Source organism: Crocodylus porosus, unplaced genomic scaffold, assembly GCF_001723895.1.
Source record: "Crocodylus porosus isolate Cpor-Errol unplaced genomic scaffold, CroPor_comp1, whole genome shotgun sequence".
Lineage (NCBI taxonomy): Eukaryota > Metazoa > Chordata > Crocodylia > Crocodylidae > Crocodylus > Crocodylus porosus.
This window is the reverse complement of record NW_017728906.1, coordinates 40,710,132-40,727,932: the sequence shown is the minus strand read 5'-3', so window position 1 is coordinate 40,727,932 and position 17,801 is coordinate 40,710,132. Positions and strand designations below refer to the sequence as shown.

General features: G+C 42.6%; 1 protein-coding gene across 1 annotated transcript in view; it reads left to right on the top strand.

Moving 5' to 3' along the window:
* Window positions 1–17,801, top strand: part of DSCAM (DS cell adhesion molecule) — a 620,508-nt gene that overhangs the window by 516,312 nt on the left and 86,395 nt on the right. The window contains exon 21 of the mRNA XM_019557111.1: window positions 15,964–16,117. Within this exon, the coding sequence (XP_019412656.1) occupies window positions 15,964–16,117 (154 nt within the window). The remainder of the gene's footprint in view (window positions 1–15,963; window positions 16,118–17,801) is intronic.

Below are 17,801 nucleotides of genomic sequence, written 5' to 3'. Positions count from 1 at the left end.
GAGAAAATAATATAAAGTCTTTGCTAAAAACTATAAGACAGTTACAACTTTATCCTTAATTCCATTAATTTAATACTTGCTGCCTTGTGCACCAAAATACCTGGATGCAGCATTAAAAATAGGAACTAGCTATTGAATTATCAGCATTGACTAATAGTAGATTTATTAGTGGGTTATAAGGGTTTGGTAAGCACCTGATTTTGCTATTATTGTAGGTTAGATTAGTGATGCTTTGAAAAGATTAATTACTAAGTACTTTTGTCAGAAGGCAGAAGTCTGCCACCACTTGCCACCCTGCCCTTTGACTGACGGATGACAAACAGGGCTACCTACTTCTAAAGACTTCTGTGCCTAGTTTAAAATGAACACCAGATGGTGCTGCTGCTACTTTCTATATATGTCTTGGTATACAGCTCAGATATTTTCTCCTTCAAGTCTCTGCTGGAAACATTTTTTCTATGTGGAGTCATAGCATAGAGCAGTAGTTTTCAGTCTATGTCTAAGGGGTCCATGAAAGATAACTATGATTAATCTAAAGTATGTGAATAACACACTTACAATTCAAACAGTTCTGCACCTCCATTCAAAATTTCCAAGGGAGTCTACACCTCCATTCAAAAATTTTCAGAGGTCTGCAAATGAAAAAAGGTTGAAAACCAGTGGCATAGAGAAATGAAGCACCATATATTGCATCCAGTTACTAGATTTTGTTTTCAAGGTTCTCATTGATTACAGTGCCCTTCCACATGCAAAGTTATTTTTTGTGGCTCACAAATCACATTAATCCTCCATGTCTTCATAGAAGTTAATATTAAAGCTCAAATTGCTTCTCTAATAGCTTGTATTGTTGAAACTGTTTGGGGGGCTCAAGTTTAGTGTTATTCAAGATAAGGGACTGCTAGCATTGGCTTGAGTCAAGTAGTAGGACGCAGTAACTTGACTTACTAGTGTTGGACTCTATCATACTATATTGCTATGTTTCAAAGTATAAATTATGGATGGGACATTAAGGTACCTAGTCAAGGGCTGGCAAAGTTTTCCAGTGCTAGGCAGGAGTAACTCAGCTTTGGTCTGAGATTGGCCAGCAGTAGGACCCTTGTGGCACTTTTCCCTGCCACCCAGATGCAGTGCAGCATGGGCAGGGCTCCCCCTCTGCCAAAGCCCCTGGAGTCCAACTGTGGCACAGCATGGAAGGTGTTCCCTGCCACTGAACCCCACACTGCCTGAGTACAGCATGGCACAGCACAGGCAGAGTCCTGGCTGTCAAATGCTGTGGAAGCCTTGGCTCTGTGGGCCAGATCTGAAGGTTTTGAGGGCCAGCTCCAGCCTCTAGGCTATAGGTTGCTGGCATCTGATCTAGAAGGCATGGATGAGGACTCTTTTTTCACTATTTGCATACATTAAAAGTATATAACTATAAGAGCATTCTCTGTAAAACTTATCCACAGTGTTCTGATTTATTTGAATTGCACAAAAATTACATTCTCTTTCAATCCTGAGTACTCTTACTAAATTGTAAATATCCAAGTGCCAAAGTTTCAGGCTCCTGTGGTTTTCTGAAATGCAGGTCTAGAAATGTCTTACACAATCAGATTGCTTTTGTAGGGGTAAAATCAGGTAGACAGTCTGATATGCTTGGAAAGAAGGATCCTGAAATGTATAAATAGCTTCTGCACTTTGACTCCAAGGAGCATTGTCTCTCTAGAACATACGAAACAAAAGATTTTGGTTCACCAGTGAAAAAAAGCAAGGCTATTCTCATTTGAATTCCTAACCTCTGTCCAAGATGGATGGAGAGGACCATACACCACATCTTTTAATGCTGAAACCTAACTCCTTTTCTTTCTTGCTTGCTTTTTTGCTTTTCTGCAAATAAAGATATTGACATTATAACCTGCCTGCTAAGCATAAGCGCTACCTGAAATAGATTTCCATTTATATATAAAATGAATGGACAAACGTAAATAAAAACAGAGAGGCAGGAAGTACCTAGAAAACTGTAGGCAGGGGCAGCCTGGAAAACAGCAGGTTGGGCAATGTGCTCTGGATGGAAAGAGAGAAGATTGAGAAGCAAGGTTACATGGCACAGAAGGGGAGAGTAACAAAACTTCAGAGATAATGGAGAAGAAAAATGAGAGACTGAAGATTTGTGAACTCAAGTAAATAGATACCTAATATATGTCCTAAAATGTATGTCCTTCTCTCAGAAATATACTGTACTTATGTACAGTACAGTTAAAATGGGGGGGGGCGGGTTGCTGCCTTCATGAATTAGGTTATTTAATTGTAAATAAATCTTTGGTTCCCTTTATTTGCTGGCTGGAAGTGGGTGAGAGGAGCAGTGGAGGTAGAATAACACTATAAAAGGGTAATAAATGGAGACTGCTCTCATTCTTAGTCACAGTCCTTTCCAGAGCATTATCACTTGGTTCTTGTCTTTGTTACACTCATATTAAGTTGTGGAATAAGATGACCTTGCCACACACTGATTCCCTGATAAGTGAAAACTAGAAGCAGAATTAGTTTGGCTAACTACAGAAAGGAGATTGAAATGGAAGATGTGCAACTCTTCTGATGACCTCAAATGTCTGAAGGATTTTAATGGTACACTTTCCTTTAATTAAGAAAGTTTTTTATTTACATTATATGTTCTTTTTTCTTTTAAAGGAGGTTGCATCTTAGTAATAAAAATATTGTTGAGGTTTTTTCCCCCTTTACATAATACATAAACATTCCTAGGGAAGTCAAGTCGTAATAAGGCAGGACATAATTCAACATGTGGGGGAAACTAAAATGTCTCTTTTGTACCTGGAAAGTATGTATGTAGTTAATCACAATAGTTCGGCTATTTCCAGATTTTAAAACTTCCTTTATAGTTCGCAAATATCTAAACAATAGACTTGAATGTCTCCCAAGTTACTTTTCAAGTCCTTGTCAACTCATTGTGTATTTCATTTTGTGTTGTTCTGCTTTGTTTTATTGGTTTTTTTAAGTGTAACTATCCGTGTGTATGTATAATATGCACTATCAGGGAGGTTTCAGACAGAAAAGTATGATTATGTAAACTCCCGTTGTCACTGCCACCATTTGAAAAGCTATCTGTGCTGTGCACAGCTATTATAGGTTTCCCAGAGTATGCAATTTGATATACTTTTTGTAACATCAGACCAAGTCATAAGAGTTCAGCAGATGATGGAAGGATTGCAGTCCTTAAATATGGACTCCCTTGCCTTCATGTCCTTCAGCATTCTGAAGTGGTTAATAATCATACTGAGAAACTTTGACTGTTGTCTTGTTTGAAAACTGCAGGTTTATCAAAAAGGTGATTTATTAATTTGTGCCCCCAGGCCTCAAGCTGTGACTGTGCCAACGCTGTGTTAAGCCTAGGACCACCACCAATAAACAAGTCCTGCCTGCACGCGCCCACTCGCACTGCATGTGCCCAGCATAGCAATTAAACAGACAGCCAAAGTGCATGTCTAAGGGAGAAAGTGTGAGAGGAGCTCTAAGTTATTTTCTCTATGTAATGGCTGGCATCTATGAAGAAAGAACAAGTTTCTTTGAGCTTGTTTCTCAGCACTGGTTGGGACTCATCAGGGAGTTAGTATAAACGTTGTTCAGGAGTTGAAAATATTCAAAGTAGAAGTGCAGGCCCAATATACATTGATGTGTTTGTAAAAGGGCATGTATCAGCAGTAGGGAGAGATGCAGAGGCTCAAAGAGGTCACTGGGGAGGAGGAGCCAAGGACACAAACTAATTTAATGTTATTATGTGATTTGAGGAACTAACCAAGGTTCAAGGTTGATTCTTTTTTTAAAGGTCTTTTAACTAGTAATTATTTCCGTGGAACTTTTGAGGCATGTCTGTACCACCTTCAGATAGTGCTAAGGAGTGGTCCTGGTACAAGTGCTGGAGCGGCCAACTATGGGTCATGATCTTCTTGACCTGCTGCTCACAAACAGGGAAGAATTGTTTGGGAATGTAGTAAGTGGGTGGCAACTTGGGCAGCAATGATCACAACATGGTTGAGTTCAGGATCCTGAGGAAAGAAAGGATGGAGAGCAGCAGAGTAAGGACTCTGGACTTCAGAAAAGCAGACTTTGAGTCATTTAGGGAACTCATGGGCAGGAACCCCTGGGAAGCCAGACATAGGGGAAGAGGAGTCCAGGAAAGCTGGCTGTACATCAAAGAAGCTTTACTGAGAGTGCAGGAACAAACCACCCTGATGTGTAGAAAGACTAGCAAGCATGGCAGAAGACAAGACCAGCTTGGCGTAGCAGGGAACACTTCAGTAAACTAAATCAGAAAAAGGAATCTTATAAAAAAGTGGAAACTTGGACAAATAACCAGAGAAGAATAGAAGAGCATTGTTCGAGCATGCAGGGATGAAGTCAGGAAGACCAAAGTGCAATTGGAGTTGCAGTTAGCAAGGGACATGAAGGGTAACAAGAAGGTTTCTACAAATATGTTGGTAGCAAGCAAAGGATCAGGGAAAGTGTGGATCCCTTACCTAATCAAGAAGGCAACCTTGTGACAGATGATGCAGAAAAGGCTGAAGTGCTCAATGCTTTCTTTGCCTCAGTCTTCACAGGCAAAGTCAGCTCCCAGACTACAGCACCAGGGAGCACAGTTTGGGTAGGAGGTGAGCAGCCCTTAGTGGTAAAAGAACAGGTTAAAGACTACATAGAAAATTTGGATGTGTACAAGTCCATGGGGCTAGATGGGATGCACCCAAAGGTGTTGAATGAGTTGGCTGATGTGATTGCAGAGACAATGACCATCATCTCTGAAAACTCATGGCAATCAGGAGAGATCCCAGATGACTGGAAAAGGGCAAATATATTGCCCATATTTAAGAAAGGGAAGAAGGAGGAGCCAGAAACTACAGACCAGCCTCACCTCAGTCCCTGGAAAAATCATGGAGCAAATCCTCAAGGAATCCATTTCTAAACCCTAGGAGGAGGAGAAGTTGATTAGGAACAGTCAGCACAGATTCACCAGGGGCAAGTCATGCCTGACCGCCCTGATTGCCTTCGATGATGAGGTAACTGGCTCTGTGGATGTGGGGAGCCCAGTAGATATGGTGTACCTTGATTTTAGCCAGGCTTTTGATATGGGCTCCCATAATATTCTCACAGGCAAGCTAAGGAAGTATGGGCTGGATGAATGGAGTACAAGGTGGATAGAAAATGGGCTAGAGTATCAGGCTCAGAGAATACTAGTCAATGGCTCAATGTCTAGCTGGCAGCTGGTATCAAGTGGAGTCCCCCAGGGGTCAGTCCTGGAGCTAGTTTTGTTCAATATCTAAATCAGGCTTGTCCAACATATGGCCTGCCAAGCCATTTTATTTGGCCCGTGGTGGTACTGCCGCCGCAGAGTGCGGAGCCTCACAGAGCTGCTGCCAAGTGCAGAGCCGCAGCAGAGCTGCTGCGGAGCTGCTGTGGCCGAGCGCAGAGCCACTGAAAAGTGCGGAGCTGTGGCGCAGCCGCTGCCAAGCGTGGAGACACTGTGACCGAGCGCAGACCCACTGCTGCTGAGCACGGAGACGCGGCAGAGCTGCTGCCCAGCCACTGCAGCCGAGTGCAAAGCCGCTGCTGAGCGTGGAGCTGCGGCGAGGTGAGGCAGGCAGGGCCAGCCTGCAGGCCCCAGCTGGCAGTGAGGAGAGGGGAGCTGCTTACCCCTGCAGGGCCAGGCGCGGTGAGCCGGGTCCTGCCACAGCTGCCCTGAGGGCTGTGTGGCGCGGGGCTGCTCCAGCCATGCCTGACTGGACAAGCTGGGGACAGCCTGTGCAGCTTCTTCTCTGGCTCTGCCCCTTCCCTGGAACGTGGCCAGGGGAGCTGCAGCATGGCCCGTGCCCTGCCCACATGCATGGTGGACGGAGGCATGAGGTAAGTTCCTGCGTGGAGCTGGGGGCACCTCAGGGCCAGGCCCAGGCTCCGGGGCATGCAGTTGCTGGAGCCAGGCTGGCTGAGAGGCAGGAGGAGCCCAGCCCAGAGGCGCTCTAGGTCCAGCCGCCTCCTTGGCGGTTCAGGTCCTGTTAATGTAGCCTGCATGGCTGAGGATGGGGGTCTGCATGCTGCTGGAGCAGCTTGTGTAGTGAGGGAGTCCTAGGGACCCACCCCCACAGTGTGCAGCCTGTGCAACACATGCTGGTGTCATCTGGGGCCCACAGCCTCACCAGATCTGAACAGCCCTGAACTTGCTGGAGCCAGGCTGGCTGAGAGGCAGGAGGAGCCCAGCCCAGAGGCGCTCTAGGTCCAGCCGCCTCCTTGGCGGTTCAGGTCCTGTTAATGTAGCCTGCATGGCTGAGGATGGGGGTCTGCATGCTGCTGGAGCAGCTTGTGTAGTGAGGGAGTCCTAGGGGCCCACCCCCACAGTGTGCAGCCTGTGCAACACATGCTGGTGTCATCTGGGGCCCACAGCCTCACCAGATCTGAACAGCCCTGAACTAGCTTATCCTTGACATCTCTTCCACATCTCTGCAGTATATGCCTACATTTTATATTTAATTAACCACAATGACCATGATCAAGTTAGTAAAGGATCTCAGGGATAAGCTAGTCCTGAGCTGTTCAGATCTGGTGAGGCTGTGGGCCGCAGATGACACCAGGATGTGTTGCACTGGCAGCATGTTGTGGGGATGGGCCCCTAGGACTCCCTCACTGCACAAGCTGCTCCAGCAGCATGTAGACCCCCATCCTCAGCCATGCAGACTACATTTGCAGGACATGGACCACTCCTCCCCGCCCCCACAGGCTTTTTCCCCTTGCACAGCAGTGGGAGAGTGGCTGCCCAGGCCCATGCCCCTATATATTAACTGCTTGGAGACTCCATGTAGACTGTGGGCAACATCCTGGCCCTTTGTGGAACACATGTGGCCTGCAGGTAGTCAGCTGGGCAGCCCTAATCTAGTCCAACCCTCTGCACAGAAAAATGATGTCCTGTTCCTAAGCCATACCAAACATACATACTTTCTGAAAACCACAACTTCCCTAGGCACATTTCCAGACCCATTTCATTGTCACTTCCTGCAACTTCATTGGTGTCAAAGGTCACATGACATCACTTCCTGATGTGACACCACTTCCTGTGAGGTCTTTGAATATGGGTCGCTAGCCCACTGAGTGATAAAAAGTTCATGATCCGGCCCCACATTTGAAAAGGTTGGATACCACTGGTCTAAATCAATGACCTGGAAGATGGCATAGAATGCACCCTCCGCAAGTTTTCAGATGAAACCAAGCTGGGGGGAGTAGTAGATATGCTGGAGGGTAGGGTTAGGATTCAGAGTGACTTAGACAAACTGGAGGATTGGGCCAAAAGGAATCCCATGAGGTTCAACAAGGACAAGTGCAAAGTCCTGCACTTAGGACGGAACAATCCCATGCACCAGCACAGGCTGGGAGCTGACTGGCTGGGCAGCAGCTCTGCAGAAAAGGACCTGGGGGTTACAGTGGACAATAAGCTGAATATGAGCCAGCAGTGTGCCCTTGTTGCCAGGCAGGCTAACAGCATACTGAGCTACATTAGTAGGAGCATTGCCAGCTGGTCAAGGGAAGTGATTATTTCCCTCTATTCAGCACTGTTGAGGCCACATCTAGAGTACTGTGTTCAGTTTTGGATCCCCAACTACAGAAAGGATGTGGACAAATTGGAGAGAGTTGAGAGGAGGGTAACAAAAATGGTGAGGGAGCTGAGGGAGATGACTTATGGGGAAACACTGAAGGAACTGGACTCATTTAATCTAGAGAAGAGAAGACTGAGAGGGGATTTAATAGCAGCCTTCAACTACCTGATGTGCGGTTCAAAAGAGGATGGAGCTAGACTGTTCTCAGTGGTGGCAGATGACCAAACAAGAAGCAATAGTCTCAAGTTGCAGCAAGGGAAGTTTAGGTTAGATATTAGGAAGAATTTTCTCATTAGGAGGGCAGTGAAAAACTGGCGCAGTTTACCCAGAGAGGTGGTGGAAGCTCTATCCTTAGAGGTTTTCAAAACCTGGCTAGACAGAGCTATGGCTGGGAGGATCTAGTTGGTCCTACTTTGAGCAGAGGTTTGGACTAGATGAGCTCCTGAAAGTGCTGCAGTGAACCACAGCATGCCCACTCTGTGTGTGCTATATCCAGAAACAGAGGGGAGCTGAGAATCCAGGATCCAAGAGATTGTTTGTTGATTGCAACCAAATATTTCTTTATTCACCAAAGAAATATCTAACTCAATCTATTTCTCCTTCTAATGGAAATAATTAGTATCTAACCCCTTGGGTAAGGGACATTTATAGATGTATACAAGTGAAAAGAAAATCCTACTCTGGAACTTGGTAGATAATTCTGTTCATGATGATGTACAAACAGCTTTGTGATCCAGTTAACTCTGTATTGCTAGCAGATATAAAAAATTAATTTTGAGTCACCGTGACTCAATAAGCACAGGAAGCATGTCTCTCGATCAAGAAAGTGACATTTAAATGTAGTTAGACTTCAGAGTAAAATCAAACTTTCTAACATTTCTGTGATTTCCTCTACATTTAATAGGCACTTGTATGTCCAGGCTGAGAGACAATGTGTGAGTTAACAACTCTGAATCCACCATTTGTATGCAAGACACATGCCACAAACCCTACATGAATATTACTTTACATTCTTCTCTCGGTAAATCTTAATATAGCTTTCTTAATCCATGTGTGCACTAACCTGGGTCCATATCATTACCATATAAAGGTATAGGAGAGAGATGTATTGTATTTTCTTGCATATGCCATGCAGATTTTTCCTGAAAAAACAGGCACTGGAAATTTGAGTGCACATATGCAAAGAAATATGGTAAGAGCAGTTTCTGTCGCTTAGCGAGCAAGTGCAAAAGTAAGGTTTTCATGTGATGCGCAGGGCACAGAACAGTGAGCAAACTCTGCTCCCTGGCTGCTGCTACTTAGTTGCATACTAAAAGGAAAGATCTTCTGTTCTTCATTCCATCCTTCAAAACTAAGGTATGTCTCTCATTCTAAGGTGCATTTGGATGCAAGAAAATACAGTATGTGGTACATTAGAACCACTGAGAGATTCTAGTGCATCAACTATCATCAGCACAGAACTGGCAAACATGCAGTGCAGGCAGGGGAAGGGGTGAGGTTTACTTTGTCTCATAAGCTTTCTATCCATGGTTGTCTGAACAGCTTGTAGAGATACTGTTCAGTTGTAGTTACCCTAGGCTTCCTCCAGCTGAGCAAGATGGCTTGCCTACTGCTGCAATTAGCTCAGATTACCCTGATAATTGCCCCTTGAAGTCTCTTTGATGGAGTCACAGGCCACGTCTACATGAGACTTTGACTGCACAGTAGCTCATTACTACTGCACGATAGCATTGTGTGCCAAAAAGCATACACGATGCTTCTGCTCATTAGTAAAGGGCTACCATGCAGTCAGCATCAACAAAAAGCTGTGTAGTGAAGCTACTGCTCAGTAACTCTGGTTACTGTGCAGTCAGTATCTCATGTAGACATGGCTACAGAGAACTAGATGAACTACCTAGATAATAAGCAGTAGGGAGAATGTGCTCCACTGCTTCTATTTTGCTGTGCACATCTCCAGCTTATTTCTGTAAGCATTCTGCTCTCTGTATTTCACAGTCAATGAATTGAAGGAGGAGATGATACACCTATCATAGGGGGGCTACAGAAACGACAGGGCTAGCTCAGTAAGTTAAAAACATCCCTTCAGTGTGTGTGGCATTTCAGCATAGGGAAGCAGCAACTATTCAGACTGGCATATGCAAAGGCTGTACATGACAAGGTGACATTCCTTTCAAATGTTTCTCATTTCAACTTTTTTGTTTCTTATTTAAACTTTTCTTTAGTTATTTAGTCTTCTTTTTGCTGACAAAGCTCCCTTCCCTCCCTCTCCTCTCTTCCCCCCCACCCCCCATGTAATGAAAGTCTCTGGCATATTAGTCTAACTGAAATGACAGGAGAAAGTTAGAAGTAAAATCAATTCTTTGTCACTGGAACATTCCCAAGTGTTTGGAAATGAATGTTAGATGCTGCAATGCAAGAAGTTTATTAACCAGTTGCAAACCAAACGTTTTGCTATAGCATATTCCACTTATTGAATGTAGGCACATTTGCTAATGAGACCAGATCCAATTAATGGATTGACTTGACATGTAAGTGAATACTTAATTGAAGTTACACAATTGCTAAGAATGTTAATTTTCAATACCAATAAAGGAGCCAGCAATAGGGAAGCAATATGGAAGGGGCTAGCCAAATATTGGGAATCTTGAAAAAGAATTGGAGACACCAGGGTTATGATTTCCACCACTGGTGGCAGTGAAGAACCTCTGCTCTGGGGTCGCCTCACTCACTTAGTCTGCCTTGCTTATCTCTGTGTCCACAAAAATAGTTTCACTTTGGCTGTAAAGGACAAGAGAATACAACACCTGTGGCTTCCACTATATTCTTTTCCTGCTTCCTGTGGTAGGCTAGATGTTCACTTTATCTCCAATACTACCTTACAACACCTTCCCCCTCTATCCAACAGTAGACTTGAAAGCTGTATGTCGGGGTTTGTCTTGTTTTGAACACTGCCACTGCAGGGCTGGTCTTCTAAGGTGTCCATGAAGGTGACGTACAGTTGGAGGGATGTCTTCAGAAAGGAACTACTTTATCCCTATATGAAATGAGGAAGTGCTGGAATCATGGAAAATAAGAACATTTCCTCAAAATGCTGTTTTGACATTCCATTTTAACAAAATAATGGCAACGTTAATGCCCTGGTATAGCTAACATCAACATACATCAGCATGTATCCCATATTGCTTAACAGCTTAGAAATAGGATATATTAGATAGATAAATTAATAAAGGAGCTCAAGTGCCAGAAACCATCTAGCCCTTCTGAGTGCCCTTTTAAATAAATGCTGGAAAATTTATGTGACCTCACATTGGTTTCAGCCTGTCAAATTACAGACTTTTGTCCAATATTCTTGTGCAAATGTCAAGACAAATGAGTTTCAAAGCCCTGTGCAGTGTCTCAGCCAATAACAGAAGTGTCTAGCAAAACTGACCTCTCCATATCAGCTGTTGAGACCATGTCAAACGCTTGCTAAGTAGAGCGAACTGCCGTTGCATCATGACATGATGTGTCAGAATAAATCTGAATTAGGGTCCAAATTAGAATCTGTACTGAAAGCAAACAGTGGGAACAAACCAATAATAAAATGCAGGTCTCAATAGAATAGAATAGGAGTAAGTTGGAGTCAGACAATCTAGCACAGTGGGGACCAACATTTTGGGGAACTGTACCAGAAATTACACCCTGTGCCCTTTGCAAGTGCCACTCCAATCCTTTCCCCTGCCCAATCTGTTGACCTGTTTTCTGTTCTCTGTCTTGTATCCCACATGGCACATACACAGGCTGCCCATACTACTGGTGGCAAGCATGCAGCAGGTTGGCAAGCCATGATCTTGCAGGGGGGCCAGTCTTCCAGCAGGAGCAACAGGGATGAATAGCCTACTTTGAGGGGAGCTAGGAAGCTATTCATCACCGGAAGCCATACATACAACATACAGCAGAGCGAAAGGTCAAATTTTGATTCCTTTACAAAATCTTTTTTTGATTCTTGCTTAAAATTAAAATAATGTGTAAATAAAGAGGCAAAGATTTTTTGGGTGACATCTTGTATTGGACCAACTGCATAGTAGCAGTAAAGTTAGATGAGCTGTCAAATGTTGGAAAATTAAGACTGTGTTGGCCTCGGGTGTAATCTTGATGGCTGAGGAGGATTATAACTTCATCTTTGTCTGCAGACAAGGAAATATTGCCAGCCCCTCCACTCCTATCTTTCAAACAACCCTAATCCCTGCCCAACTCATCATCAGTAAACTCCTCACTGCTCAAGAGACATCACATGGGACACAACCTCACCTTAACAGTACATACTTACCCTGTCAGCACAACTTCACTGTTAGTACAATCAATACTCCCCAAAATGAACCCATCATAATCCATGGATCCTACACGTCTTTCCCAAAATGTGATATATATGATCCAATGGACCAAAAGCCCTCGTGGTAACTATGTGGGTGAAACTAAACAGAAAGTACATACCAGAATGATCCCTCAGAAAAAAAAAATGTAAAACTGTAACAAACAGATACACACATACATCAGCTGGAGCACATTTTTAACAGGATAACCACTGTGGTATGCATACCACAAGTGGTTCACAGACAACCTGTCAGTGGTATGTGTTAACAAATTTATTATAGTTACTTTATATGACAAAAATGTGCTGGTTGTACTAAGGTTCAACTGAGAAATTTGCTGGTGGTACTTAAGGTTGTATTGTTTTAAATTGGTGGTGCGCAATCTGTCAGAATTTGGGAACTGCTGCAGGCTACAGATTGTAATGAGCCTTCTTCCTTTATATGGGTCTTGATCAAGTAATCAAGCTTCTTTTCTTCTAATTGTCTGCTATCCCTAGGGAATTTCTCCCCACTCTAGTTTCACAACTCTACCCACTGTTTTAACTATTGCTGTGCTTGCTTTCCTCTTCAGACCTGCATTTGAAAGCTCGTCTAACTTTATCCCAACCATACACCTGGTCCAATAAAAGACATCACCCAAAAATCCTTGTCTCTTACATAATTCTTGGATCATCACAGCTACAACATCATTCTAATACTGTGTAAATTAACACATTTTAACACCCTGATAGTACATAAAAAAATTGGATCAATGTAGATGGGGCTAAGTTCTTTAAAAAAAAAATCAGGCTTTCAGAGAATGCTGGGGTTAACCATCACCAGATAACATTTTTAAATGTACTTGCCTGAATAATGGAAATGCAGTTTAACACATTAGTTAACAAATTTAGCAATGTGATGTATTTTCCTGGTATAAAAGATGCCAGTTCAAGGGTGAAGGGCTATGCATTGCCCTACTCACCAGCAGAGACACTTCATCAGTTGAAACTGCAGAGGTGTTACCATGACACCTGAAAAATAGCTCCTATTTATTTAATGTTTTCTACTGAAGGGCTGTTTACATGAACACTTCTATGTCAAAGTCTCCTTTGAAATGTCAATTAAATGAGATTGGTCTTTACACCTGCTGATATTTGTATATGAAAGACCTTTCATGCATGCCTTCTCTCTGTTTTAATAAACTTCGGATTACATCAATATATTTATTTGCAGGAAAAACTCGCCATAAAATGTTGATTTCTGTGGCATTCAGACCACTTTATTTATAGATTGGCATTACATAATCATCCCCAAGCCTGATACTGCACATAAAAATCATTTTGTATTTATTCATCTTAGTAATTGGTTTTTCTGGGTTGGTTGATTGATTGCTTGATTGGTTTGTTTTACATAAAAGTTCACAGAACCTGTGCCAGAAATAAACTGAGTAGTTTAAATATTGGTAATTGTTGACTATGCACTTCAAACTTGACTGTGTTTTCCTTCCACTGAAGTAAGTAGAAAAAGCAGGACTTTAACCACAATAGTGTCAGAGAGTCAGTGTCTCCTGTCCAGCGTTCTACTGTATTTTTTTGGTTGCATTTACCATTCAAGTTTGAGACAAAAACTTTTCTCCCATACAATAAAATTCTTTAAAAGATTAAAGCCTCTATGCAGTGTATGCTTACTTCAAAGCCACTGGCCCTACTCAAACCCCAATACTTTTATAATTAGATAGTTATCATAAATATTGTGTAAAATGTTGTGCCATGAATTGGCACCTTTTTACCATCCCTGCAGAACACTTCTGAAGCACAATAATGTGGCTTGGTAGGACATACTATTCTGACATTATCTGCACTTATATGACTCTTCTGCCGCTCACCTAACAAGGTAGCTAAGCTAGTCCATAGCTGAGAAGAATTTAATCCAGAAGAAAACTAAAATTAATTTTGTGACTGAAAAAAAATATTTTGGGTGAAAGTGTTAGAAGATTTTTAATTTTAGATCTTGCGTGCAAGGTAAAAAGAGGTCAGCCCATCTCATTAAGAGACAGGTGCAGATCATCTGATTCAGGCTCTGTCTGTACTTACTTGGCTGTGACACAAGGCATTTTTGAGAAACAGAGCAGCCAGAGCACAAGGACACCCCCCCCCAACCATATGTTGCAAGAGTGGGCTGTGCACTCTGGAAAGTCACCAGCTGCTGAAGGGGTCACAGCAGCCAGCTGAATATACGGTGCTCTCTGTACTTATGTTCAGCCAGCTTCCGGCTGATAGCAGAAGCCTTACAGCTATGACAGCAGAAAGAAGGGTTCAATTGCTGCAGCAGATCCTGCAGTGTGGCGGTTCTCAACATTTTGCCAGTAGAAATGGACTTCTGCTTGCAAGCTTTGTGGTACAGACTAGGTCTGAGGTGACCTGTCATGAAGCTTGAATAGTCTGTTCCAAATATTAGATCAGAAAACAGCTGAATACTTTTGCAGAACAATTTGATGGCAATCTATAGCACAAAATATAAACAATTTGTAAAAAAAAGAAGACATGGCTAAATTAAATTAATATTAGTGGCTTCCAATAAATACTACATTTTCTTATATATAGTTAGCATTTTCTCCCCCCCCAAAATCAGTCCTCTTCCCAAATTGGGGTGCATGTTTTAAGTAGGAAAGATATTTTCTTGCTGGAAAAGAAATCTAGAGACGCTGTTCGTGCTATGTGGCTGCCAAGATGGCTTCCACTTGAATCTGCTCAGCAAATTGACAGGTCAGAGTCTTGTGTTAACCCTCTCACAACTGTTAGTATTGGCTAAGCAATGTAATTTGTGCCTAAGACGGCAAGTGACCTTTTGGTAGTATCTTGGTGAGGCTTGTGATGTGGAACTTGTATAAAGAACTACTTATAGTAAGAACTGAAGTGTGACAGGCCAGTGTGGGGGCGCTCCTGCATTGAGCCACCCTCCTCACTGCACCCAAACAACCACCAAGCTCCGAACATCTCCCCTGGGGCACCTACGACTGGCCGACCCCCTTCTTGGAGCACACCCACAAGTCTAGGGTAACCACCGCCACCACCCAGGATCTGGTTATTCCTTAGGCTCTGTGCCCTGTGGGACACACACAGGCCCTGTAGACCCTGGGATTTGCAGGTGCTTATATTAGCCTGAAGCATTCACCAGCAGCCTCCCATATGGGAAGAGAGTAAAATAGCTGAACCCACCTTAGCAGGTCCCTTCCCTCTTAAGGCCATACAGCGAGGCATGCTAAAATAGATAGATTTATTAATCAAAGAGAGATAGGAAATGGAAGGAATACCAATAGCAAAATATAGAAAGAAAACCAGCTTGAACAAATCTCAAGGGCTTGTCCGCCTTTTGCCACATGGCTAGCTTACAGTCAACTAAATTCCTAGTTAGGTTTCTGGTAAGCTACTCACTTCTGGATCCTAACTATGAGCGAGAGCTGCAGAAGTCCATGATGCTCAGTGTGTGTCTTTAAAATGTTCCCTTCCCCTTTGTCAGGGAAAGCATGCAGCTTCATCCCCAGGGAAACTTTTGGTAGTAACAGTCTTGCTACTGTCCTTGCAGAGATCTAGTGCCTAACCTTGTTTGACATAGTGTAAGTCCTTCTGAGAACAGAGAATGTCCAAGAAGTGTAGCATCTCAGGATTCAGTCTACTACACCAGGAAATTCCTGATGCCACACTTCCTATGTTTCCAGGAGGGCTTACTCTATGTTTTATAGTTATCCATGATTCTAGAAAAATATCTCTCTCTCTTTTTTTTTTTACATTCTGCCTTCCCTAAAACAAGGTAAATGCTTTATTTGGGGGGGAGGGTGTTGTAGTTAATCAAGTATGACAGTTCTGTCTCTTCCAGTCACTACATCTGCAGTCCATTTGGAATGATTATCATCCATTCAAGGTGCCCAGAGGTAAAAGACCTCAACAACTTCTCTCTAGATATTATTTATTTTAGTTTGGAAACGTTTGTCTCTCCCATCACAGGTAATCAGCGAGTTTGAAGCCTCTCCTGACTCATTTTCCTACAGAATTCCCAACCTGAGTCGGAATCGACAATACAGTGTCTGGGTGGTGGCTGTGACCGCTGCTGGAAGAGGCAACAGCAGTGAAATTATCACTGTGGAACCATTAGCTAAAGGTATGGAGACTGTACTTCCAAATTTTAAAATATTCTGTGCACACTGTCTTTTCAGAACAGTGATTACTATGGTAGATGGTGTTGTAGTTCATTTGCTTTATGTTGTACCACTAAGTTTACCTTAATCTGTACCTACATGGGACATTACATTGGTCAAGTTTGTTCACTGAGTGTGCAGTGATTTAACTTATATGCCAAGTTGCAGAACTTTTCCCGCTTAATTATTGATTTCATACACGTCTGCTTGTGCAAATGAGTGGTGCAGCATTCTGGGCCAATAGCCCATGTTTAAGTGTTCAACTACTCATTTCTATGCTCCATGATTTTTCTTGTAAAAATCAAAGTAGGCTTTTTTATTGTCAAAACCAACTGAAAACTGCAGGAATTTTCAGATTGGGGGTCCTCAAAACTCCCATGATTCCTCTTGTGTTGTACATTTATTTTTCTAGTGCAATTTTCAAAATCGTAGCAGATAGCTTGGAAGAATCACTGGTAAGACCAAAAATCATGACAGTCATTAATTAACATGAAGTGATGCACAGGCAGATGGATTTGACTCTGCAGATTCACAAGGCTGTCCATAAAGTAGTGAAGCGGCCAGTGAAGGAAGAGGAAATTGAGAAGTTATGCTTTTGGGGAATTTATCTAAAACAGTAGAAATTTATGCAGTTATCAGCAAAAGTAATAATGATGTCTTGATCTGGGGCTGGTCAAGAAAATCCTGTTTTGTAGACATATATAGCTCTGTTAAGCAATGACTAATCCACAAACTTTACTAGATACGTTTTCTGGAGGTAGAATTACTTGGTGATAAGATAAGACTATTAACACATAGCAACTTTCTGCACACTGTATATGAACTGATCCTGGAAGGAAGAAAATTACTGTAAGTAGCATTATAAGATGTTCTTGTAGGAATGCATTGATCTAGTTTAATAGGAGGTGGGAAGAAGAACAAAGAAGAAGATGATGGCCCCAGATAAGAATGCTGCTCAGACATAATGGGCAACAAAATCAATGGGCAAAGTTGTGAGCTTGAAGAACATTGTATTCTGCCTGCAAGGCTGGGAATTAATATTTCATATGGTTGTAAATAGTTAAAAATGATTTGGCCTCATGGGATTTGGAGATCAAATAGCCTAAGCAACATTTAATGGTAGTGACAATCTCCATGAGACTGAGAGAAATGAGATGGTAGAAATGATTTGTGAATTAAGACGACTGACTATGCCAGACAGCTCCCCTTGCCCCCTTGCAAGGTTTACATTGTCTAAAGGCAGTTTATACAAATCACAGTCTCCATGTGAAAGCTGGACAAATATCTGGTAAGGTAGATGTACACATTTTATTATTCTAAGATCCATTTTTTCTCTGAAATGCTTATATTCTAATACAAGGATTTAAGAAGGATCTCTGGTCCCTGGAATCAAAGCTGGTGGGAGAAACAAAGCAGTAGGTACTAAAGGAGGGTGTGGACAGATGTAACACTAGGTGCAGACAGAAGTGACAATTTTTGCCCAATCTCGCCCCTGAAAGTGCTTTACATCCATGACCGAACAGGAGTCCGTGGCTGCAAAATAATTTAAAAGGGCCTGATCCCACAAAAATCTGAACTCTTCATTGCATTAATACAAGGAAATCTTACAATTGCATAATGTTTCAGATAAAGACGTTTCAAAACAGA